The following is a 26,198-nucleotide window of genomic DNA, read 5'->3' on the forward strand; positions in this document are numbered from 1 at the left end:
TCTTAATGCTTATAGTGTGACTTGAACCAGTTCAATTAATGATAGTGCCAAATCTCTTAACACTAATTTAAGCCACTAAACCATTTCATCTTTTGTGTTATTTAATAAACTAAAATAGATTTTATTAATTTTTGTCTTCATTGGAACAATAAATACATGTATATGATTAACAATTCCAAATAAAATATTAATAATAGATTAATTATCTTTGTACTTAAAGTTTATAAATTTGTGCATGATATATAATATAATAGGTTCATATTTATGCATCCCAGGTATCGGGTATTGAATACCCTAAAGTCAAAACCCAAACCCGTCCCAAACCCGTCCCAAATCCTATAGGATTTTTATCTAAAATCCCAAACCCTATGGGGTTTTGATAAACGGGTCCTATTAGAATCGGGACGGGTCAGATGCCCGAAAATTCCCATGAAATTGCCATCCCTAGTTCCCAATGCTTTCTTTTAATGACTTGTGGGTATGGGATGTGGGAACAGTTTGTGGGCACAAGATTCAATCTTCTTCATAGTATTCCTCCTCGGCAAAAAAAGAAAAAAAAGAAAAAAAAATTAATAAAAAAAAGAAAAAGAAGAAGGAAATTAATTGAAATATGTTGGGGTCAACTTGAGAATTTATCATTGAATGGTTCACTTGAGAATTCATCCCTGAGTATGTATAAAGTGCTACACAACGAGTTTGGATGAGTGTATTTATGATAATACATGTCCCATATCGTTTGGTGCTTCTACTCATGTACCTAAAACTTAAAAGCCAGTGTTAGGATGCTCATCAAATCGATTAACCAAATTGACCCAACTACTCTAATTGGTTGGCTTTTTAGTATTTTCGGTTGGTTTTAGTTCACAATTTTTCTAACCTGACAAAGTCGGGTTGGGCCAGTTTCATTTTGGTTATTTATTATCCAACTAAAACCAATCCAATATATATGTATATATATTAGTTTTTTATACTTTAAATTTGAAGTTTTCAATTTAAAGAAGTAGGAAAATTTCCATATTTCATAGTCTAAAATATTTTATATTGTAAACTTAATTTTTTAACGATACCACTGTAATTTTTAAACTTAATTTTTTAAGTTTAAATCTTTTGAATCGAATCAAACCGATACAACCCTAGATGATCGGTTTTCATTAATGGTTAGTATATTTTGGGTGGCCAATTTCCCAATCTGATCAAGTGATCAAACTGATACAACCCTAGCTAATCGGTTTTCAAGGTTCAAAGTATCGGAAACGTCGAGTGTATCGGAAAAGCAATTTTAAGAGACGTATCGGGATACGCCTTGGATACACATGCATATTGGAGAAAAAGTAAGATACACATAGATACACTTGGAAACTCTATAAATACTTTAGTGAATCATAAAAATACATCAACAACACTCTATAAATACTTTAGTGAATCATTAAACTAATATATTTTAATGGTTTTATGAATAAATATATTGTAGCTAATTATAACTTCATTAAAAATCCTATGCTTAACTATAATTTATAAATTATAATTCTTAAGTTTTAATGTTTTATGGGATGGGAAAAACCAAACTCTCCTATCCAACCATAAAACATGCATTGGCACAACTTCTATGTGAAATTATAATTAATAATTATTTATTATTCCAAAAATTATATAAAAAATGAACATTATATAATATATTCAAAATAGTTATTAAAGAATAAATTTCAATTCCTTTGTGAATATGATAGATCATCCATAGAATTATAATATATTCAATAATTGTGATCAAATAATAAAATATAATTAATTAATTATTTTTAATTCTAAAAATATAAAAATGAAAAATTATTATTAAAAAAGAAATATCAATTAATCTGTGGATATCATCCATAGAATTATAATATATTCAGTTGTTGTGATCAAATGATAAAATATAATTAATTATTATATATTTTTTAATTCTAAAAATATAAAAAAATATTAAAAAAGAAATTTCAATTGCTCTATGGATATGATAGATAAATCCATAGATCTAAAACATACTTAATCTTTATAGGCAAAGAAAAAATTACATTTTCAAATTTTTTGTTAATTTATATTTCCCCAAATATCTTCCTAAAATTTCCTTAAATCTACTGATAACACAAAAAAAATGATTTTGAATGTAAGAAATGAAGATCAACATAAATTTAAACATCCAAGAAAAAAAAGAGAAATCACAAGATTTTATAAAAAAATGAAAAAAATTATCTATTTTTGCCATATTTTTTCAAAATTTGAAAAATTTAAAAAAAAAATTAATGATTCACACTTGTTTCTTGCAAACTTTTGCAAATCTAGCACTCTAGGAATGAAGTTTGGAGTTTTAGAGTCATTTGGGGGTGAAAAAAGGCTTATTTTGGGAAAAAGTAGATTGCTTTCCCCCTTTATTTTTTTTTAAGTTTTTGGATGTATCTTTTTCGTCAATACACTATCGATAGGCCCCGATACACCCCTGATACGCCCCAATACGGGTCTGATATGCATGCAAAAAGATGAAACATCTAATTTCCATGCGTATCCCGTATCTATTTTTCAAACGATATGATACACCCTGTATCAGGCGTATCATATTGAAATTTTAAACCTTGCTGGTTTTCATTAATGATTGGTTAATTTTTGGTGACCAATTTCCTAACCTGGCTAGGTCAATTCAGTTGACCAAGGAGCATGCAACCAAACTCATCTGACCCATGGACACCCTTATCCAATGTCATGCACCCTCATCCAATGATCAAAAATTTGTCACATATCGGCTTGTATCAGTTGATATATATTGTATTGAGGCCTTCTCGATATGCCCCTACAGGGGGTAGCTGGGACATAAAACGACCCCTCTGAACCAGTTTTGAAAAAAAAAATAAATAAAACACAAAAAAAGCACTGATATAGGATGATGCACCCTACCGACATATCAACCTGTATGGATACTTAGAACCTTGCTCCCATCTATGCTTTGACAACACTCAAAATCTGCTACTCACAAATTTTCACACATCTCTACACATAAAGTACCTCTGCTGTGTATTGAGAACATCTCCCCATGAATGAAAGGGAGATATTCCTAATGCACAACTGAAATGTCCCGTGGGTAGGGATTGTGGGAACAACTTGTGAACAGCAGATCCGAGCCCCTCCAAAGGGTTTGTTTTTTATAACAATCCACTATTGGGCCTTGAGGAGAGTAAGCTTATCTAAACAAAGTAAACAACTAAGGGCAAGTTCCGAAAGAATATAAATACAAATAATTAGAAAACAGGATTTGCTATTCATGTCCTTTAGTGAGCTTCCAATAAAACCAACCAATGAGTCTTATATGTGGCAAGTTAATTTGGAGCATGAAAGGAATACCTCAGTTTTTCTCTCTCTGCCCTTAGGCTTAGTTTGGGAAGAATAGCATAGTGCAAATATAGATTTAGGTTGTGTTTGGTATCATTGCCACTTTTAATTGCAATGTTTTAAATACGATTTTTTTTGTGAAATTGCCTTATCACATCATACCACATAACCACTTTCACTAAAAAAATATAAGCATTAGATTGGGTGTTGGCAATTATAGTAGAAACATCAAATTTGACGTTTTATGAAAAAACAACAATGCTTCCAAATGTTATATTGATAACTCAAAGCATTTGTGTTAGAAACAAATATATTCTCATAAAATTTGTATTAACCAACCTAAAATGGTACCAAACATAACATTAGAAATACAGAACACAAGGCTTTACACTCTACATATTTATATTTATAATCTTTCCAAACTGAGCCTAAAGGAAAATTGAAATCATTTTGTCATGTATGCAAAATAAGCCTATTTTGTTGGTATATAAGTTTTATATTAAAAATTATAAACAACTAATATTCGTAAGAACCATGATTCAAAGTGGGTCATATGCTTGATAGTTGATACGCACTACAGGGTTGAAAGTGTGACCGATCTAGTAGGTTCCCAATCCCTATCTAATGGATCGTCTGAATTTACCACAAGATATCTAAAGTCTAAACACTGCAAGATTATGTGGATTTTGAAGGGAAGTTCCCTGTTTGACCCACTAGTTAGCCTTTTTTTTTTTTTAACAACTACGGTTCTTTTTGATGTTGCTTGCAACTTTTGGGGCCAACACAAATTTGTGAGAAGATACCTTTTTCTATCACAAACCTTTTGGGTTGGTTTATTCAAATTGGCATTTCAACCTGCAATGCAAAATTTGATATTTTGTCACAAAATGCTAATGATCAATAAATTGAATAGAAGGGGCAATGGTGCCAAACAATACCTATATCCAAGATTCAAAGTATTAGTATCGCAAAGAATATTGGAAAGGCAAATTTATGATAAGTATCATGCTACATTTTTTATATGGTGGAATGATTACAATTCACAGAAAAACTCATATAGATCCTACAAATGTATCAGTAACACTAAACCGATTCTAAAACGAAACCATTTTGGTTATCGGTTTTCAGTCGACGGTTCGACCATTCGATTCGAATGGACAGTCCGTTCTAACAAAAAAATTAAGAAAATAATTAAAAATAAAAAATGGCCAAAATCATTGAACGGGTTGATGGGTCAATGGTTCAACCGCCCAGATCAGCAGGTCGTTGACTGATTCAATGGTCTTTTTCTAGGGATTGGGTATGGGGTAAAATGGAACCGGTTGCCTGAATGGTTCCCAGGCTAAACAGTCTAACCATCCAAGTCAATGGCGGTTCGAAAACCATGACATGAACTATACGAGGCGACACGGGTGGAATGGCCCAATTTAAACCTTGTATCTCTAATCTCTATCATGGCATCAAATGGGTCAGAATTAGGGGTTCAACTTGGGTGGGCCCATCTCGAACCCAAATCAGCCCAACCCAGAATTTTACATAGGCTAGGCTCGGATTTTGGATCCTCAAGCTGGGCTCGGGCCCAAGAAGTCAGTTTTTTTTTTTTTTTTTGGCCGGGCTTGGGCCTATCCCTTAGGTAGCCCGAACCCAGCCCAATTATATACATTTATACATATATATATGTATATATATGTAAATGTTGCATACATATTTACATATATATACTTGCATATTTGTATATATAACATTTGTATAGATATTTTGCATGAATATTTACATACACACATAGATATATAGATATATATATTTGCATAAATACATTTATAAATATATAATTTTAGAGTGGGTTCATTAACCAACCCGAGCCCAACCCAAATGCATCAAATTATAGGACAGGCTAGGCTTGGGTTGGGAAAGTCGGACTTGACCTTGGGCTCAGGCCTTAGGCCCAAATTTTAGGGCCAGGCCTGGGTTGACCATAAAGCTGGTCCAACCCGCCCGGCTTGCACCCCTAGTCAGAATGGAGTTAATCTGGCTAAACAGGCATTGGATATGTATATGTTTCGAGATCCAAGCCTGGACTATATGTTCATGTATGCATATAATTTATGAATTTGAGCGGAGTATTTTGTGTTTCTGAAGGGAAAAAAAGCATAAAATGGGATCCAAACCAAGTATAATTTGGATCTACCCATCGATGATTGAACCCGAAAGTGGCCCATGTTGAAATATGATTCCTCTTGGAAGCTCCAAACTTGTTTAGAACGGATACAATGGGAATGGGGAAAGATATCTCAGACCCAACACCCTATTGCAGCCTTATAATTCAGACAACCTAGCAGATCGGTGAATAATTGAGTTGGCTACTTGGCTACACTTACACAGAGGCCCTACCATTCTCCTTGGGAGGTTCATGAACCTGATTGTAGTGAATCCCAGACCTGTTTTCTTGCAAACAGATGGGGATTTCATGTTAAATTAACTTAAGAAAATAAATGGTTGGGAGAGGAGAGAGGGCATTTCACAAAGACTGTTGAGGAAGTTATTTTGTTGTTCTGACCAGTCTGTTGAGGGTTGTTGAAGTTGTGAATAGATGCTCAGTTTAAATCATTTAAATGCCAGAGAAGGAGGCTCTAGGGAAGACAAAAATGCTGATTCATTGGTTGTCAAGTTGGTCATAAGGCATCCCTAATAATGGGAAGGCATGGGTCGTTCAATCTGCGGAAAGGCAGGCTCCACACTCCACACTTACTAGTGGGCCTGTGTGCACCTTGCTACTAACCCCACTAATCCATTAATTAGGTCTGGAGTAACAGTGGTATAGAATCACACCCCCACAGGGATGAGAGAGAGAGAGAGAGAATGCTTCAGTTGTTGTCTTCCAAACCTTAAACAGCTATTGCTAGTTTCGTATTAGGGTCGAAAAGTAGGGCTGATAGTATTGGATTCTATACAGGTCATAAAAAATTAAATTTGATTATATAATGTTAATACAAAACATAATACTTGAAGGGTTTTCACCAAATAAACCCCCTTACTCCTGAGTTTTGATAAATATCACTTGATTCGTTATCTCTTTTATGATACCATTGATTGGTTAAAAGTTTTTCTGGTATCATAGTCCAACAAAAAATATCAACTTATATTTTTACTTTATAGATATAATATAGGAAAGTTTTCTTAGCCGCGCCTCTGTTATCTATTCTTGAAACTCGATGCTTAATTAATGGCTAGCTACCTTTTTCTATTGAAAGTTAAACTGTTGCATCAATTAGGGGAAAATCAATTGTTGAAGCAGTTAAGGGGGGAAAACTTTTGCTCCCCAGCTTTTCTTTTGAGTTTTGATAGCTACTTGTTAGTCAGCTTGGTAAAATATTCTAGGCAACCTGGGATTCTGAATTGAACTTTTATAAATATTTGCATGGTCAACTTCCATTAGCAAAACTAAATTGCAACAACTTTCTTTTTTTTCTTAATTCCTTTCAAAACAATTTGAAAATGCAAAGAAAAGTGAATGACAAGTTCTAAATGGGTAGATGGAGCCCACCACCATGTGTCATTTTATACTTTTGTTCTTCTTGCTAATCAATGTAACAAAGAAAATAAACAGTCACCTTTTTCTTTTTCTTTTTTATTGCTTAGTTTCTTTCACTTTTTCATATTCTCTTGCTATATTTAAAAGGAGGTTAATGCAAGCTTAAGTTATAGGTCTGAGGCTCAGCTGGGACTGGGAACAAACAGCAGGTGCCCACTTCAATTATTTATCTCCACATCTAAATTCTGTCATCTGAAGTCATTTTTAAAAGAAGACAAGTTGATCCTATTAGGGCTACCTAGCTTTTTTTTGGCTTATTGCAATTAATCACTTTTGCTTGTCACGTGCGTGCATTAGAGAGCTAGGAAAAGAAATGGAGCTGCTATCCTCACCCCTAATTCGTCATTGGTTCTGTGATTCATAGAGAGAGAGAGAGAGAGATTAGGCGGTATTTATTTATTAATACTTAATAGTGAGGGAATTGGAAAGAGAATTTGAAGTACGTCCCAGGGTGGAATTGGAGCAGAGAGTGTTTCCATCAAAACAAACAATCTTCTTTACATGGCTGCCAACCTCACGTGTGTGGGGACACATGGGCCCTGGCTGTGGAAAACATGTGACTTCAGCTTATGTACAAATTTGGTGGCCTTGGCTTGACCTACCCACTTGGGTTGGCTCTTGCCAGTTGGCACTTTTACCCTCTCTCAATTCTCCTTTTTCTTACTACCGGCTAGTAGCTACTAGGGATTGGGCCGATTGGGGTAGTTCTTTCTAGGTAGACGGTCCCCACTCGGTCACTCACAATTTGGGCCCCCATTCACTCGGTAATGGCTTGGTGGATCTCTCTCTCTCTCTCTCTCTGTTGAGCATCTTTTCCGAACCATCAGATTGGTATCACTAACGGTCAACCATCCTCATGCAACAAAACAGTCACATGGAAGATCATGGGTCTCGGGCCTATAATAAGTTTGTTTGATTATATTGGTCAACGGTCAACCATCAGATTGGTATTTATCTGGTTGCTAGACAGTGATTAATGTCTATGAACAGACCACTTTTAGATGTTGCCTGCTAAATGCAGACATCCCCACCAACAAAATTCAGTCCACTAACAACTAACATGGTAAAGATAAGTGGATCAAGAAATTCAGAGAACACTCAATTGTATATTCTTGGGTTAATGATTATCCGGTGGCCCACACTTTCATGGGCTACAGCTCTATGATCATTCTTGGGTCAATCTTATCATCTCCAACTCGATCGGATGCTTTGCATTCATCAACAACTTTTGATGATAGGACTATAATTATTGACTCGTAAATCAAACCCGCCTGAATGCACTCGCTCCCCTAGTCCCCTTTTTTAACAGTTACCGGGTTGGGTAATCCAAAGTCGGTTTGATTCTGATATGCTTCAATAATCAATCCGGTTCGGATTCTCAGTTTCTTTCCATTTGCCTGCTAAATGCAGACTTCCGAACATGCCCTAATGGGCCAGCACTTTTTAATTGTTATCCCAATTCCCGGTTGCAGTTCGACCTGAGCATTATTGGCCCAAGAATCCATTCTCCAAATGATGGATATTTGGATCTTATGGGTATGGCCATCCCAACCCAGTTGAAAAACTGGTTCCTATTGTCAACCATGGACATTCAATCCAACCCGACCTCAAAACGGACACGGACATGTCAGTGAAGGTGGATTCTTGTGTCGAGTTTCTAAAGGCTACAAAATGGAGCGGGTTGATACAATGAATGTGGATCCACCGTGACACCATCTGATATGACTCAATTGGATTGTTTATTAATAACATTCACTATTTGATTTATTAATAATAATATTCAATATTTAAATCCAGGTTAAAAAAAAACCCAATGGGTAAAATTAGATTATCCTAAAATCGACGAATCTTGATCGCCGGAGATGAGGGATGGTAGAAGGATAACTGTCGAGGGGTCCGAGCAGTGGAAGAGGGTAACCGTTAAGGACCATTTTCCTGTCCTATATGGATTTGGGTTTTTCTGGTTCCTCAAGATCCTATTCAACGATCACTATTACTAATTAAATGTTGAGCTGAATATTGGCCAAACTGGTCAAAGCATTTACAATCCATTAGATTAGCAAATGGCAATTGTATCTCTTTTCTTTCTTTTGTTTGGGTAATTTTCATTTTATTTTAATTTTTGGTATTGTTTCGTATTGCGACACAGAATCAGAATATGGGGCCCACTACCATTCGCCGGGACCACCTACTTGCCACCTGGCATCTTATTTTACGCACCAACGTCAAAGATCGTCACGCGTAGAGGACTCCCTCAAACAAGCTCTGTAGTCCGTAGTCTGTACCAGTAAGGGTAAAACCGCATCATCATGTAATAAATGGATCAACACGGAACAAATATCACGCGTCGTATTCGGTATTCCTTCTTTCTCTGTTGGTCTGCTTCTTTCATTCTGCAAAATTTTTACAGTATTCTCTAGTTTATACCCGGAATTTCACAGGCTGTGTTCGCACGTAGCAATTCGAATAAAAAGTGAGTCAAAACTCACGACTCTAAACCGAAAAAGTCGGGAAATACGTTCAGAAGAATTACATTAAACTATGAACCCTCAACCCTGGGGAGGTGGGTGGGAAATTGGAACCAAGGAAGATCATTTTCGGTTTTTCCTATAAAAACTTGAAAAAATGGATTTTTCATTTCCCCGTTTATTTAAATTTAAGCAGATCCTGATTTTGAGAGCGCTGACCATAGGAACAGGAACTTGAACGTCAGGTGTTGCTTTTCTTGACTTTATAGAAATGTATTTTGATGAGTTGATGAAGAGGGAAATAGGGCCGAGCAATATCTCTCTGTGCAATGTAAGTATACAATGATGTGATGATGTATATTATTTCCGACGCTCTCTCGTTGGGTGGGAAGAAAATTAGCCTGAAGTCGTTCTCACGCTGTCGTGTTTTCTTTTGGACTCCCTCTCTTTTTCGCGTGCCTCCTCTGAGTTTTTAACTTTTATTTTGGTGGAGAAGAACTTTGAAGCTTCGTGGGCGTGGGGAAGGACTAACTGGAATTCAAGCTTTCACTCCGTAACCCCTAAGTTCAATTGATTGCGATTTGGGCATGAGAAAACCACTGAACAATTAGGAGATATGCAAGGAAATAGGTAGGAATTTGGGATTTAAGCATGTGGGGGCTTTTGTCTTTGCTCATTTTGGTAAGCTGGGTATAATGCATTTGTTCTTGCAAGTTTCTGTATATTTCGATGAACTCGCTTGTGCTCAGAAAAGTATTTGGTGATCTGAGTTTTCTGTTTTCAGTGGAAACGCTCTCGTGATCTAGGTTTTGCAGTTTTGCTTATCAGTTTCGAAGTCTCTCAGTGACATAGAGTGATTATAGATATGGGGTTTTGATTGGCCAAGTTATTGCCGAGTGAGAGATCTATTATCTAGTGCGGAGATTTGGATTTTGGAAAAGAGAAGGGATTGATCACTGGCTTCAGTTCAGAGGAGACTGCTTCCAATGTTTGAGTTTTTTCTGTAGAGACATTGTGGTTTGTGAAGTCCTCGGAAAAGCTTTGAGGTTTGGGTATAATTGATTGTACAATTTCATCTGAGTGGGAATTCTAGGTTTGGATCTTTTGATCATAGAGCGAAATTTCGGTAGAGATGGCGTCACCTGTTTCAAATTCTCCTCCTGCTGCAGTTCCGCCGGCTTTGGCTACTAGTCCACCACCTTCCCCGTCAACGGCTGCGGAATCTCCCTCAGTGACTCGGCCCAATGCCACTCCGGGCTCACCGGCGCCCACAATTCCACCAGTTCAATCCCCTCCCCCGCCTGCTACTACCGTTCCTCCTCCCGCTACACCATCGCCCCCACCGCCAACTCCTACTGCTCCCCCTCCAGCACCGCCACCTTCTCCTCCTGCAGTCTCCCCACCACCGGCTGTGCCTTCATCACCCTCCCCAGTAGTATCCCCTCCACCTCCCGTTGTGGTTCCCTCTCCACCTCCTCCTGCAGGTTCTCCCCCTCCCCCAGTTTCCCGTTTGCCACCTGCAGCATCACCGCCTCCACCTCAAGCAGGCTCACCTTCTCCGCCGCCAGCAGCTGTCTCTCCTCCTCCTCCTCCTCCTTCGGCCACTGTTCCGCCCCCATCGCCCTCCAATTCTCCCCCAACACCGTCGACTGAACCTCCTGCAGGTTCACCTCCACCTCCACCTCCCCCTTCACCTCGAAGGCATGCACCCCCTCCTCCTGGTTCTCAACCGGCACCTCCACCATCCCCAAAGTCTCCTCCAGCCCCATCGTCACCATCACCCAGTGAGCCAGCGGTTGCCACTCCACCACCTCCCTCGCCCCCTTCTCCTTCTTCTTTTTCTCCTCCTCCTCCTCCTCCTAGTAATTCATCTACTCAAAATCCTTCACTTCCCTCACCATCTTCTCCAACTGATCCTACAAATGCATCACATTCCATCTCACCTCGTGCTGTAGTGGCAATTAGTGTTGTAGCTGGCTTTATAGTTCTTGCTCTGATTGGAATAGCCGTCTGGTGTGTAAAGAAGCAAAAGAAGAAAAGTGTCGGATATAATGGTGGCTATATCATGCCTTCGCCAACAGCCTCTTCCCCGAAGTCGGGTAGTGCTTTAAACATTCAATTGTTCTTTACAAGTATTTATCTTATGGATAACTCAACTGTCATCCAGCCCTTCAAATTTTGGGTGCTTTTATTTAGCTTTTCTTATCATGTGGCTTAAGTTAGATTCAGTTCAAAATCTGGTGTATAACCATTAGTGGGATAATAACATTGGTATTTGGTGTATAACCATTCTCTCAATATCTGATATCCATACATATACTATTGAATTGGTACATTGTGAATCTTTTTATAATTAAAATAATTAAACAAGAGGTTAGGCAATATTTTCTTGATAAAGCTTTTAAACTTTACTTGAATAGTTTTTTCTTTTTTCTATGCACTTGAAGGCCATGCAATTAAAGTTAACTAGGCCTGCATCTCTTCTTCAGATTCATACATTTTAAAGGCCCATTCTTCAGCTCCACTTGTAGGAAGTGGCTCTAGCAGTGGTTTTATGTATTCACCATCGGAGCCAGGTGGTTTGAGCAATTCAAAGTCATGGTTCACATATTCAGAACTAGTAGAGGCCACAAATGGTTTTTCCCCACATAATCTTTTGGGCGAAGGTGGATTTGGTTGTGTGTACAAAGGTTACCTGCCAGATGGAAGAGAGGTGGCTGTGAAACAGCTCAAGGATGGTGGTGGACAAGGAGAGCGTGAATTCAGAGCTGAAGTTGAAATTATTAGCCGTGTACACCATCGCCATTTGGTTTCACTGGTTGGCTACTGCATATCAGAGAGTCAGAGATTGCTGGTTTATGATTATGTCCCGAACAACACTCTTCATTACCATCTGCATGGTAAGTTGTACTGTTTAGCTTTCTTGAGTTCATTCATGCACAAGAGTTAAACAATCTTCTGTGCTCTGTTCTACATATTGTAGGGGAAGGGAGGCCAGTTATGGAATGGGCGACCAGAATTAAGGTTGCTGCTGGTGCAGCTCGCGGAATAGCTTACCTGCATGAAGACTGTAATTGTTTTTCTTGTTGCTTTGAATTTAGTTAGTCTATCTTTTTATTGTATTTTCACCACACTCATTACAGAGATAAAGTGAGCTTACTACATGAATGCACAATAATACCCTAGTGGAATTAATCCAACCAACCAGCCAAGCTGAGGCAAGCTTTATCCAGCTTCTCTTGCACTGTCAAACCAAGAGCCGAGATTTTAGAATCCTATAAAGTCAACAATTGTAGGCCCAAGAGTGTCATCATCGCCTTATCTATATGGGGCCGGCTACATGATTCCTGCTTTGCCAATCTGTTCCATTTAATCCATATCCACTTTAAATTATTAGTGGTTAAATCATTTCTTACTACTTCTACCCATGTCTGTTTTGGTCTACCCCAAGCTCTTCTGTCCCCTTCAGTGTGTAACAAATCACTTCTTCTAACTAGCGCAATTGGTGGTCTTCTATGAACATGCCCAAACCATCTTAGTCTAGTCTCTCCCATTTTATCACCTATTGGAGCTACTTCTAGGCTCCTACGGATTGCTTAATTCCTAATCCTATCGTTTCTAGTGTTTCCACTCATCCATCTTAGCATTCGCATTCTACCACATTCATTTTCTGGACATGTTGTTTCTCAACTGCCTAACACTCTGCTCCATACAACATAGCTGGCCTTACAATTATATAGAATTTTCCTTTTAACCCAAGTGATATTTTCCTATCACATAAAATTTCATATGCACCCCTCCATTTTTCCCATCCTACTCTAATTCTTTAGGTAAGATCCTCCTCAATTTAAGAATAGCAACGGGGTGTGGTGGGGCTGGGTTTTGCATGCCTCGTTCTCAACCCCTAACTCAAACACCATCCACCAAACCCCACCGGGGCTAGAAATCCCAACCCCATCCTTGTCCCCATGGGCAACAAGGATCCCCAAATTTGCCCCATCTCACCCCGGTCATTCCTATTTGCAAATTTATTTATTTATTTATTTGTGAGTTCTAAGCTCCCTTGAAACCTGCCCCAAAGTCCGACTAGTGGTAAAAAAACCCACCCAGACTAGGGCGGGGTGGAGCTCCACAGGGACGGGTCAAATTGCCATCTCTACTCAATCTCTCCCTTGTTATGAATTGTTGAACCAAGGATGGTAGTCTACTCTCTCTCACTCCTAGGCCCAAGAATGTGTGGTCACTAAATAAATGGAGCATACATTAATTATGTAAAATATAATATAATAAGCAAGACCAGGGAAAAGATTATGTCAGCCCTACTCCTGGTTGTTTTGGCCAGATGAACTCAATAGAGGCTTTGGCCTTTTGGTCATAAGCCCAAAATTATTATCATGCTTGCTTAAGCATGAGTGTATGACAAACTCGCTCCACTCATTGACAACCTAACTGTAAGGGATACCAAGAAATCATGTCAGTTGGACATAGCACAAGTATTCTTTACATAAAAGATAGTTCATGGATATATACAATAAAAAAGCTCAAGAAACTTGAAAATCAAAGTTTTATCACTATGGATATATTTTTTTTTTTGTTGATTTTTTGGTCATCAGCTTGAAGCATCATTACTATCCTGAAAATTGATATTTTGTCAAATTGTAATATGGTGTCCATATGAGGGACAACTAGAACACTTGGTTTTTAGTAAAAGGAACCTTAATGTTCCAACATATGAACTTTTTTTAAAGTAGGTAAAGTATTGAATTGTATTAAAAACTAAAGCCAATTACGTCGGCCCATGTACAAGGAGAGCCTGTACATTGGGAATATATAAAAAACCTGAGTAATCACCCAAAAAAGGTCCAGCTTGCTAAAAAGAGATAAGCTGGACACCATGAAAAGCCCTTTGTACACTCAACCAGGAACATGTTAAACCTATAAGATTGTTCTTAGCTGAGTCTAAATCAGAAAATTTGTTGTAAAAAATGCAAAGATTTCCTTCCTTCCATAGAGGCCACAATATGGCAGCTGGAAAAGTCCTCCATAACAATTTCGGAATTTCCCCCCTTCAGTTCAAATCCTTGATTGCTCATCCCTGCAGATGCTGAAAGACTGACTCAAGTGCGCATTGTACAACAAAACAGGACCATGCCATTGCCCACAACTGGTGAGAAAAGCTACAATGAGGTCATTGGAGGATTCAGGCAACTCATTACATAAAGGACACAAAAAATACTAGGTAGAGGCATCCCATTTTTGATCAGGTCTGAAGTTAAACATCTGCCAAGAGCTGCAGTCGAAACCAGGAAGGCTATTTTTGATGGGATGTGGGGGCTCCAGATTAAAGCCACAGGGAAATCATTTTCCCTAGACAAGAGGTTATTGTAGAAAGATTTATAAAAAAAAAAAGAGGTTATTTGTAGAGAGACTGAGTTGAAAACTTGCCTGAACTCTCCCATGACCAAATTCTTTCATCACCAGTTTGAGGGTTAGGCTTTGTATTTTGAATGGGACATATGAACTTCTTTATGAAGTTATATGTTAGTAATCAGTTACGGAGGCTCTATTCCACATTGCCCCCTGGTATAATTGGTAAAGTCTCTTGGTGTACATACCAAGGACCTGAATCAAATTCTTCCTCCATTCTAACAACTGCAGGCAGGACATTTATGGGTCTGTTACACCTGATACTGCTATTTAGTGATCTGGGTTCCCAGGGATGGCATAAGAGCAAAACGACTTCTGCTAGCATGGTCACCACCCTGTAGTAGAGCCTGTGTTGAGGGCCCGGGAATAGGATATCGTTACGGGTCGGTCCACGGGGAAAACCTCCTGTTTTCCCTTGTTCCTTCCTGCTCGTGATGAACCTATCTTGGCGCCTTTGGTGATTTGTCCAAGAGATCACCAACTCTCCTAACTCACTCTTGACTGAATAATTTGCTATCTCATTCAATAATGGGGTCTCCTTAAATAGGATATTACAAGAGTCCTAATCAAGGAGAGTCTCCTTGCTGAATAGGGAGACTTCCAGTTCTATCTTGCTAAGGATAAGATAAGCTAATCCTAAATTGATAAGCTACTAACAAGATAAGATAAGCTAAGCTAATCCTAATCTGATAAGCTATTAACAAGATAAGATAAGAGATAAGAACAAGCAAAATGAGCTAATCTGATCTAGATAAGGCTGTTGTTGCCGAATTGGGTAGGATGAGCATCACTGAATCCTTGCTGCTGCTGGCGGTGGGCCCGGGGCCTGTTACTGCCGGCGGCGATGGTACGTCTTCCCGAGGAAGGCATCCATAACATTACTCCCCTCCTGGACTACGAGCTTGTCCTCAAGCTCGAAAGTTGGATATGTGGCTTGGAACTCTGCCAATGGGATCCATGTGGCTTCTGTTGGTGGTAGATCACACCATTCCACCAAGACTTCAAGGATTCCACAATTGAAACGAGAGCGGGTGACAGTTTTAGGCTGGGGGACCAGTTTGCCATCTTTCAAGGGTGGCAGGGAGGGAACTTGGTCCGGGGGAACACCTATAAATGGTTTCAGCAAGGAGATGTGGAAGACATCATGAATTCGGCTAGTCTCTGGCAATTCCAACTGGTAGGCCACACTGCCAATCCGTTGTAGAACCTTGTAGGACCCATAGAACTTCGGGGCAGCCTTGTGGCGCACCACAGTTTCCGGTGGTGCTTATCATAGTGGAGCTTCATGCGGAGCTGGGCCTGCTGTAAGCGAATGCGGACGTTGGCGAGGAGGGCGTTGCGGTCCTGTAAGGAGTGATCGACTGCGTCCAAGCGAGTAGATCCGGGCTCGTAGTACATCAAGCGGGGAGGATCCCTGCCGTAAATGACGCGAAAGGGAGTCATGCCGAGGGAGGAATGGTAGGCTGTGTTGTAGCAGTACTCGGCCCAAGGAAGCCATTCCAACCGCCGTCGAGGTTGATCGCCTACGAAACAGTGGAGATACATCTCGATAGTGCGGTTAACCACTTCCGTCTTGTGGCCGGTAAGCTGATGAGTAGGCCAGGGTGCTGCCATGTAGTTGAAATAACTCTTTCCAGAAGGCACTAGTGAAGACTAGGTCTCTATTGCTGACGATGGATTCCGGCAACCCATGTAAGCGAAAGATATGTGTAAAGAAGGCGAGGGCAACCGAAGTGGCACTGTACGAGTGTGATAGAGGAATGAAGTGTGCGTATTTAGAGAAGCGGTCGACTACCACAAAGAGAACTGATTTGCCCCCTACCTTGGGAAGTCTCTCAATGAAGTCCATGGAGATGTCGGCCCAGATCTGCGATGGGATGGAAAGGGGCTGAAGGAGGCCTGTTGGGTGTAGGTTTTCCCATTTGTGTTGTTGGCATGTGGAGCAATTCTGGACAAAATCTCAAATAGAAGTCTTCATACCTCGCCAATGGAAATCAGTCCGAATGCTGTGTAGTGTTTTTTGAATGCCCTCATGGGTGGAGTTATGGATGCTGGTGATGATGGTGGGAATCAATGGGCAGTCTGCTGGAAGATGGACTCGTCCCTTATACAGTACCAACCCGTCGTGAAGTGACCAATCGGGGTCGGCCGTGCCGGTCTAGATCTTCTGTAGTAAGAGCGACCATTCCGGGGACTGTGGTGCTGCCTTGTTAATGTTGTCAAACAGAGAAATCCGAGGTTGGGAAATGCTACATAGAACCATCGCGTCTTCTTCTCGCCTAGACAAGGCATCAATTGTGCGATTAGAGGATCCCGCCTTATATTCCACCCGGAAGTTAAACCCGAGCAGTTTGCTTAACCCAATGCTGCTGAGGGGAAGTGGTGAGACGCTACTCTAACAGGTATTCGAGGCTGTAATGATCAGTTTTGACGATGAATGACCGTCCCCACAAATACGGCCTCCAATGCTGGATGGCTCGGGCAAGGCCGATTAGTTCGCGCTCATAGGCTGGAAGCTTCAGATGTCGGCCGGCCAATCTGCGGCTGAAGAAAGTGATCAGGTGCCCTTGCTGCTATAGTACGACCGTGATACCCACTTCGGAAGCATCACACTCAACTGTAATTGAGGGCAGTGCATTTCGTAGTGATAGAAAAGCTTCATCAGCTGCGTCGTCCCACCGGAAGGAGTTTCTCTTCAACAAGTTGGTTAACGGGGCTGCCAACACTCCATAGTTCTGTACGAATTTGCGGTAGTAACCCGTTAAACCGAGGAACCCGCGTAAGGCCTTGGCGGATTGAGGTTTGGGCCATTCTGTTATAGCCTGAATCTTGGAACTATCAACTGTGACACCCTGCCCATGGATGATGTGGCCGAGGTAAAGAACCTATCGTTCCCCGAAGGAGCACTTGGACCATTTTAGGAATAAGCTGTGTTGGCGTAGGAGTACGAAAATGGTTCTCAGATGGTGGACGTGCTCTACCCATGATTTGTTGTAAATGAGGATATCATCAAAGAAAACTAAAACAAATTTGCGCAGATGGGGCTGGAATACCTCATTCGTTAGTGCCTGAAATGTAGATGGTGCATTGGAGAGTCCGAATGGCATGACTAAAAATTCGAAGTGGCCATGGTGGGTGCGAAAAGCAGTCTTCACGTCACCGGGAGCCATGCGAACTTGGAAATATCCGGACCTGAGGTCCAACTTAGAGAAATACTGGGCACCATGCAACTTGTCCAACAGTTCGTCCACAACGGGAATAGGGAACTTATCTTTGATCATCTAGTCATTGAGTTCTCTATAGTCAACACAGAACCTCCATGTTCCATCCCACTTTGCCACCAACAGAACCGGCGAAGAGAAGGGGGAGTGACTTTTGCGTATGATCCCTTGGTTCAGCATCGTTGTACATTGTTTTTCTATCTCATCCTTCTGCAAGTGAGGGTAGCGATAAGGCCTGACAACAACTGGTGCTGAACCCGCCACCAAAGGAATATGATGGTTGCAAGCTCGGGAAGGGGGAAGGCCCTTTGGTTCCTAGAACAGATCTGAAAACTCAGCGAGAAGTTTTTCCATGGCTGTCGGTTATGTTTGGAGTGCATGAACCTGCGGTGTCTTTTCTTTAACCCTGCAACCGTGCCATGAAACTTGCTTGCCATTCAGGTGGAAGGTCATGGTGAATGCGCTGAAGTCCCACAAAATCGGGCCTAGGGTAATTAACCATTTGACCCCGAGAACAATATCGAACCCATCCAATGAGAGTACAAATAAATCAACAAGGATTAGTTCAGAATTGACCTGTACTGGGACGTCCTTACAAATTCCTGGACTATGAACTTTTTTCACCATTTGCGACGGCTACCTGTAGTCGCGGCTGGAGTTCCATTGGTAGTTTTAATTGCAAGGCTGCATGTTCACTTATGAAGTTGTGTGTGCTCCCTGAATCGACGAGAATGCTGACCTGCGATCTGTGCCTGTAACTGCATGGTCTGAGAGGTTTTATTACCGGTGATTGCATGGAGAGAGATCTCTGGTTCGAATGTGACGGGTTCCCCTTCCTCCTCCTCTTGCTCATCTATGAGAAGGCAGAAAAGCCTCTTGCATCTGTCCCGTCGAGTAGAGGTCATCACAGTTGAAACATTGACCTCTCACTCGGCGCTCTGCCATTTCTGCCCTGGTCAAGCGCTTGATGGGAGGAGTGACCATGTTACTGCCTGTACTTGTCATTGCTCTAGAGGTGGTGGTCATGGGAGGCTTCATTTTCCGGCTGGTAGCAGAAGAGGGGGTCGTTGCTGCTGGTCTTGGGGGCACCCACGAGTTCGGTGGACGACCCACATTAAAAATTCCGCGGCTGAGCTGCAGCTTGCGCTCAAATGCGTGGGCTAAGTTCATGGTTGTGACCAAATTTGGGGGATTTTGCATCTCAACATCCACTCGCAGGGGTTCTGCTAACCCTGCTGTGAACATAGCTACTTGCTGGTCTGGTTGCACGGAGGATGCCCTCGCGAGGAGGGTTTGGAACTATCGCTGGTATTCAGCAACTGTTCCGGTCTGTTTAAGGTTAATTAGCTCGCCCAGTGGGTTGCTGGTCAATGGGGGTCCGAACCGAAGAAGGCAATAGGATTTAAACTGGGGCCAACTGAGCCCAGGTTCTTCTTTCTCTAACTGATAAAACCAAAGTTGTGCTTCTTCTGTTAAATGAAAGGCGGCTAGGCTTACCTTGTCCCGGTCATTTGTCCGTTGATTCCGGAAGAACTGCTCGCAGCGATACAGCCAGCCTAGGGGGTCTCCATTGCCGTTGTACGATGGGAACTCTAGCCTGCTGTACTTGGGGATGATGGCTGCTCCATGGCCGACGGACTGCTGTTCGCCGGAAGACTCCGACAGATCTGGCTGGCGGTCGTTAGCTGCTGTCCCTCCGTCAGAGTTCCTTTCCCTACTGGAAAGAAACATCTCCATTAGTCGCCGCAGTTCTAGCACTTCACCTTTGATCTCACGAACTTCGGAGTTGGTCTCCACGAGTTGGTGCTTGAGGTCGTGGACCCTGGAAGGTAGCTGCTCCAAATCTCCCATGACGCCTTGCTCTGATACCAAGTTGTTGAGGGTCCGGGAATAGGATCTCGTCACGGGTTGGTCCACGGGTTCCTAGTCGTGATGAACCTTTCTTGGTGCCTTTGGTGATTTGTCTAAGAGATCACCAACTCTCCTAACTCACTCTTGACTGAATAATTTGCTATCTCATTCAATGATGGGGTCTCCTTAAATAGGAGATTACAAGAGTCCTAATCAAGGGGAGTCTCCTTGCTGAATAGGGAGACTTCCAGTTCTATCTTGCCAAGGATAAGATAAGCTAATCCTAAATTGATAAGCTACTAACAAGATAAGATAAGCTAAGCTAATCCTAATCTGATAAGCTATTAACAAGATAAGATAAGAGATAAGAACAATAAGATAAGAACAAGCAAAATGAGCTAATCTAATCTAGATAAGGCTGCTATTGCCGAACTGGGTAGGATGAGCATCACTGAATCCTTGCTGCTGCTGGCGGTGGGCCCGGGGCCTGTTGCTGCCGGCGGCGATGGTACGTCTTCCCGAGGAAGACATCCACAGCCTGTCTTCCCAATAAAAAAGAAATTGTTATCTGAATTGTGCCAAAAAAAATCATGGCCCAAAGCTAGAATAAATGCAATGGAATTTATAAATTTTATGGAAACAAAATAAGAAGCAAGTCAATAAGAACAGCACTAGTATTGAGTACTTTACTAGTAGCATCTTGTGGGAAATCCATGTAAAAAATTCCTTAGAAGAATAATTTATGATTTTCTTGTAAGTTCATTTTCATTTGTGACATCTATATGTCCTTTTTACATTGTTCTTTTGTGTATTTTTCAGGTCACCCACGCATTATTCACAGGGATATTAAGTCATCAAACATTCTTTTAGATAATAACTTTGAAGCTCAAGTATGCTTTTTTTTTTTGGCAGACAATATTTCCGTCACTTTCCTCTTTGCCAGTGATTCATATTTGTCATATTCTTGTTTTTCTCATATTGACAGGTTTCAGATTTTGGGCTTGCAAAGTTAGCTCTGGACACATACACCCATGTCACTACACGTGTGATGGGAACCTTTGGGTAGGCACTATGTAACAAACTAGCAATTTATCTTATTATATTATCTTCTTATGGGACTCTCTACTATGTGTAAGGGTGTTGTATATGAGCTTGTATTTTTTTGTTCATGTTTATATGTATGTAACAAGTGGCATTTGTTGCTTTTCCAGATACATGGCACCAGAGTATGCATCAAGTGGCAAATTGACTGAGAAGTCAGATGTGTACTCTTTTGGAGTTGTGCTTCTTGAGCTAATTACTGGTCGCAAACCTGTGGATGCGTCTCAGCCCTTGGGAGATGAGAGTCTAGTTGAATGGGTAAGTTTTGTATACCAAGGGATGGCAACACATTGGGTATGGTGTGAATTGGAAACAATCAGAACTAAAAGGATAAAGAAAACACTAAGGCTGTGTTTGGCTGCTTTGCAAGTTTATTTGCACTAGTACAAATGCATGGGAGTGCAAATGTAATAAATGCAATTTTTTGTTTAATTTCGTTTTGGATTTTATTTTATTCTGCTTCATGTCCTTCTTTACTTCATTTGTACTGCAATCAAACAAAATAAGCTAAAATTTGAAACAAAAATAGGTCAGAATTTACACTCAAACCATTTGCACTGCCATGGTTTTGCATCAGTGCAAATTTATTTGCATTGCAACCAAACACAGCCTAAGAAAAAAAAGAGAAGAGGGATAATATAGACAATTTTTTTTTTCTAATACTCAAACAATTCTGAGCTAGTTTATGTGGGCATTTGCAATTGAAAGCAGACATATACTGTACACATACAAAATATGCTCCAGTAGGGGTGGATGGCTGGATGATTTACCCCTTTAACCAAACCTCTTACTGTTACAATTTATTTCTACTGTGAACAAATTTTATTTGGAAAAATTTTATATGTTGCTACTTCCATATATTGAGTTTCATATAGTACTCAGGATGAGGAGCATGATTTTAGTTTGATTTTCCATGGACTTGTCCAGCCAAGGTTGTGGCTGTTGCAAAAGTGTTACTTGTGTAGTTTTGTTAGATCAATCTTTGTGGTGCCAACCTCACTTAGGTGGATAAGACAGTTGATTCTGATTTTCTTTTTCTTTAGTGAATCAAAAACTTCATTTTATTTTTTTCTAATAGATAACAGAAATCTCATTAAAAAACTTTTTATTTTCAAGTATCCTATGTTTTATTTTTTGGGTAGCTCAGACACCCACCCTGTACTTATGGTGTCATGACATTTAGCCCCCCAAACTTTGTTTTGTGACAAAGATTCCCGTTCGTCTAGATTCCATCACTTTGTCCCTCATAAGTTAATGGGATAATGATGGAAGTGAAATTTCCAAATTACCCCTTCAAGATTTTATGGGCTAATGGAAGCAATGATAAAATTTGCAAAAGTACCCATTGTAAAGAACAGTATTTGAAAATCAACTATTTCTTCAAGGTGTTGGGGATCAAGTAGTTGTTCAGTAGCACTTCCATAGAAGGTGCGAGCTGCTACTAGCCTTCTTTAAGGGAAACATGTAAGAGCAAAAAAAAAAAAGTTAAAAGGACAAAGTGGTCTTAAAAAAAATAAGGGTTGTATGGGATTTTAGAAATGTATAAACCTACACATGACAGTCGCATAGGAATATTCCATGTAGTTAAACGACAGAATGATAACGGTAGGGGGGGAGTGCTGAAATCCAGAATAACAGTAGGGTCTTTGTTGCAAAAGAATTGGCATCATATGTGAAAGCGAAACAGAGGGTTACGTGCATGCTGAAACAAGAAATTTAAAGAACTGGAAGAAGTGTCACTGAAAATATCCGTACTGTACTTCTGTACAGTAGGGTCTTGCACAAGCAGTCCTGAAGAAGGTTCATGACAACATCCTTCAAAGAATCGACAAGGGTCCAGTTCCTTGTCTTACACAATATAAAAGTATTTTTATTAATGAATAACATAACATTTTATTGATCATGTAAACAAATATGTACAATATTCCTACACCTCTAAGAGAGCATAGTAACTACTGTATCTCCCCAGAAATTTGCTTTACAACTGAACCCAAAAAGGAAAAACTGATTCCTAATCATCCCTTGTTTGCCTAGGGCATCAATCATACAATTAGCCAATCTAGGTACCCACTTGACTTTTACTTGCATACTCCTTGTCAGCCATCTAAACTTAATTTCATTTCCATAGGCCCATGCAGATTTTTCTTTTATTTCTTATTTCTTTCTTTCTTTCTTTCTTTCTTTTTTGACCAGTACCCAAGTACTTTTTCACCATTCAATAGACACCCAACCACTATATAAAAGTATTATCAATTTCCAATCAGAAAACCACAAAAAAAAACAGAATCCTCCAATTATTTTTTTGAAAAGGGAAAATATTGTTTTCTTGTTAATTTTTTGCTAACAGAAATTCTGTATAGTCCTATCATGGAATGGATGTACATGGCATGGGATTGCAATCTCACTTTTTGTTCATAACACAATACCTTTTTAAGAAAAAGTTGTTTTGTCTATGTAGGGTATTTTGCCATCTTAAATTTCTTGTTGCAGCATGCACTTAACCCTCTGTTTCACCTATGATATTTTGCTCCTATGTGTGAGCTAAGAAATTATTACCTCATGGAGAACTGCACATTGATACATGGGACACAAATTAAGATAAAACCTAGATCAAGACAACTACATGGAACTGGAAAGGCATCCTGAAAACTGACTAAGAAGGCTTTAATATATATCTACTAGGAAAAGAAAAAACTGATGAGATTGGAAAAGGGGAAATAACTGGAGACAATGGATAATGAAACGATGCCAATATGCCATCATACTCCAAGATAGAATACCCAACTCTTCAGTAGTATCAATCAAAAGCAGCGGTAGTCCCAAAAGACCATTTCAAGAAGCTATAGCACCTTGATGATACATGTAAACAATAGCTTCCTGAGTTGGTAATGTTGTTGGGTGTCATTTTAAACTGGCTTCAAACCCATATTGAGGCTTGACCTCTTAATTTTTTTCTTATTCATTTCTTTGATGTGGCTCTAAATCACATCTGGTCAGTTCGTCTTTGGTATAGGAGCTTAAAACTTTGTAATGCTGCAAAGCACTAGGATGTTGCATCATGAAAGGGATGGAAGTAGTGGTAACCAAACTGCCTACTTATTTCTCAGGCTCGACCTTTGCTTACACATGCACTTGATAATGAAGAATTTGAAGAGTTGGTAGATCCAAGGCTTGAAAAGAACTATGTGGAAAGTGAAATGTTCAGGATGATTGAAGCAGCTGCAGCATGTGTGCGTCATTCAGCAGCAAAGAGACCTCGAATGAGCCAGGTGATGAATTATCATTTATTCAGTTCACTGAAACCTTTAGTTACTTTATTTTCCTGTTTCTCCTGGTTTTGCTCAAGCATGTGGGGTTGACACTTAAAATTAAAATGGTTAAGGCTTTAATTTGTTTCTCAGGTGGTGAGAACTCTTGGCAGTATAGGGGACCCATCAGATCTTAGTAATGGAATGAAACCAGGCCAAAGTGAAATCTTTGACTCTAGAGAACAGTCCAGAGAATTAAGAATGTTTCGGAGGATGGCTTTTGGTACTCAAGATTACAGTTCAGATTTTTTCAGCCAAAATAGCTGGAGGACTTGAGATTGTTGATTCTGTACAGTGATAGGTGTTTCTGAATTTCCAAGAGGCTGAGAGCCTGAGACAAGTTCAAGAAGTTAGAAGGCAATTCTTTATTGTGGTAAACTTCATGTAATGTGCAAATTACTCGGCCAAATTTCGATGCTGTCTCGTTGTAATCTCAGACTCGGCCAAAAACAGCATGAAGACCAAGCCTCCTGAGTGAGGTCATTCAACCAGGTTCCTCCAAATTACAAGCCTCTTGTAATGTGCAAATTCAAGCCTCCTGCTTGTAAGGATACACGTTCATCCCTCACCATTTTTTTTCCAGAGCTGCAATAAAAATTTCATTTGTTTACTTCTTCTTTTTCTTTCAGATGCTGGAAGTTGCTTCAATCTGTGGGTATTTCGTTCTTTTCCTTCTTTTAACTCTCTGAGACCAAGTAAACTGTGCACAGAGAATAGGGCGTTCTTTTGCTTGAAAGTTGGAATCGGAAGAAATATAAAAAATTCAAGGAAGAAAATCTTTAAGGTTACTTTCAATGATAAATGGCTGTATGCGTGCTGTACACACTAAAATTTAAACCCGTTTTTAGACCTTGGAAGTAGTCATTGATGTGGGAGCAAAATACACCAATGTCCCCTTCCAGCACTATTCTCAGTCCTGTTCTTTGCGTGTTCATTAAGCAGACATTGAAATGAAACGAGAAGCACGAGTTGGAGCCAAAGATGGTGCATTCTGAATTCATGCAAATACCAAATTATCAAGGGAAAAAGATCAGAAGCGACAGGAGTGAAGTGGGGTTTTTGAAAATGAAACCAATGAAAAGAGTATTTAGCGAGAATATATACACTTATTCCTTGTAACATGAAGTGGTTCCTCAAGAAAACTAGTCCAAAATCCCAATTATTTTTCACTACTGGTAGAATGAATCAGATTCAGCTCAAAGGTGGTCAATGTCGTCATACAATCTCAGATGACCTGATCTCTCTCTCTCTCTTGGTGGGTATGTAGGGCTGTGTAATTTCGCCCAACAAGCAATGTAGGACCCAAGGAAAGACTAAGTTTTGTTATACCAGTCTTCCATTCCCTGTTTGGGGAAGAAAGAAAAGTTTTATCTTGTGTTTGAAGCTGGTTTGTCTAATGTGAAATTGTGGATCTATTAAACATATCTGCCATTTTGCGAGTACACATCTCTGCCCCACAACGTTCCACAGCACATTCACACCTTGTATTGAGAACATCTTCCGATGATGACATCATTAGGAGTGGTATTATCATTGGGAGATGTTCCCAATACATGGCGACGTTGTGGGGTGGCCCCTTGTGGGGAGGAGATTTCTACTTCATTTCGGCCCATGAAGGTGGGAGGCGGAGTTGATATCGACCGTGACAAGTTGAAAGGAAACAATGAAATTTGAAGACGAGAGGATGCGTGAAGAACAGAATAAGTGGAAAAGGAAGGGACAGGAGTTTTTCATTTTTGGGTCGCATGAACCAATAGTCGTAGCCAAATAGCCAATACATACATTCCTTCAGATAACGCATATTCTATTTTGGGTTCTCCACTTACTCTGTCCGTGTCAATTAATGTGCCCATACTGACATATTCTACCAACA

At 40.1% G+C, this 26,198-nt stretch overlaps 1 protein-coding gene across 2 annotated transcripts; it reads left to right on the forward strand.

Annotated features, from left to right (window-relative positions):
- The first annotated feature begins 9,295 nt into the window (after positions 1-9,295).
- Positions 9,296-25,127, forward strand: LOC148854666 (proline-rich receptor-like protein kinase PERK8). 2 transcript variants are annotated; one of them, XR_016113435.1, is made up of 9 exons: positions 9,296-11,516; positions 11,907-12,317; positions 12,401-12,487; positions 20,736-20,806; positions 20,902-20,978; positions 21,128-21,275; positions 24,125-24,286; positions 24,419-24,869; positions 24,955-25,127. XR_016113435.1 is itself a non-coding variant. In XM_088986772.1 (8 exons), exons 1-8 carry the CDS (start codon positions 10,550-10,552, stop codon positions 24,599-24,601), a joined length of 2,106 nt encoding a protein of 701 aa, XP_088842898.1. In that variant the 5' UTR covers positions 9,296-10,549; the 3' UTR covers positions 24,602-24,935. The 2 variants fall into 2 exon arrangements, 1 of the variants encoding a protein (XP_088842898.1); XM_088986772.1 differs by lacking the exon at positions 24,955-25,127 and having other exon boundaries at positions 24,419-24,935.
- The last annotated feature ends 1,071 nt before the right edge of the window (positions 25,128-26,198 follow it).

The sequence above is a fragment of the Nelumbo lutea genome, chromosome 4 (assembly GCF_056320005.1).
Source record: "Nelumbo lutea isolate HS-2025 chromosome 4, American lotus-T2T, whole genome shotgun sequence".
NCBI classification, from domain to species: domain Eukaryota; kingdom Viridiplantae; phylum Streptophyta; class Magnoliopsida; order Proteales; family Nelumbonaceae; genus Nelumbo; species Nelumbo lutea.

What these genes read in the sequence shown, in the direction of transcription:
- LOC148854666 (XM_088986772.1), top strand. Translation starts at nt 10,550, where the DNA reads ATGGCGTCACCTGTTTCAAATTCTCCTCCTGCTGCAGTTCCGCCGGCT. An exon ending in AGCCTCTTCCCCGAAGTCGG is followed by an intron (nt 11,517 to 11,906) that starts GTAGTGCTTTAA and finishes TCTCTTCTTCAG; the next exon opens with ATTCATACATTTTAAAGGCC. An exon ending in ATGAGAGTCTAGTTGAATGG is followed by an intron (nt 21,276 to 24,124) that starts GTAAGTTTTGTA and finishes CTTATTTCTCAG; the next exon opens with GCTCGACCTTTGCTTACACA.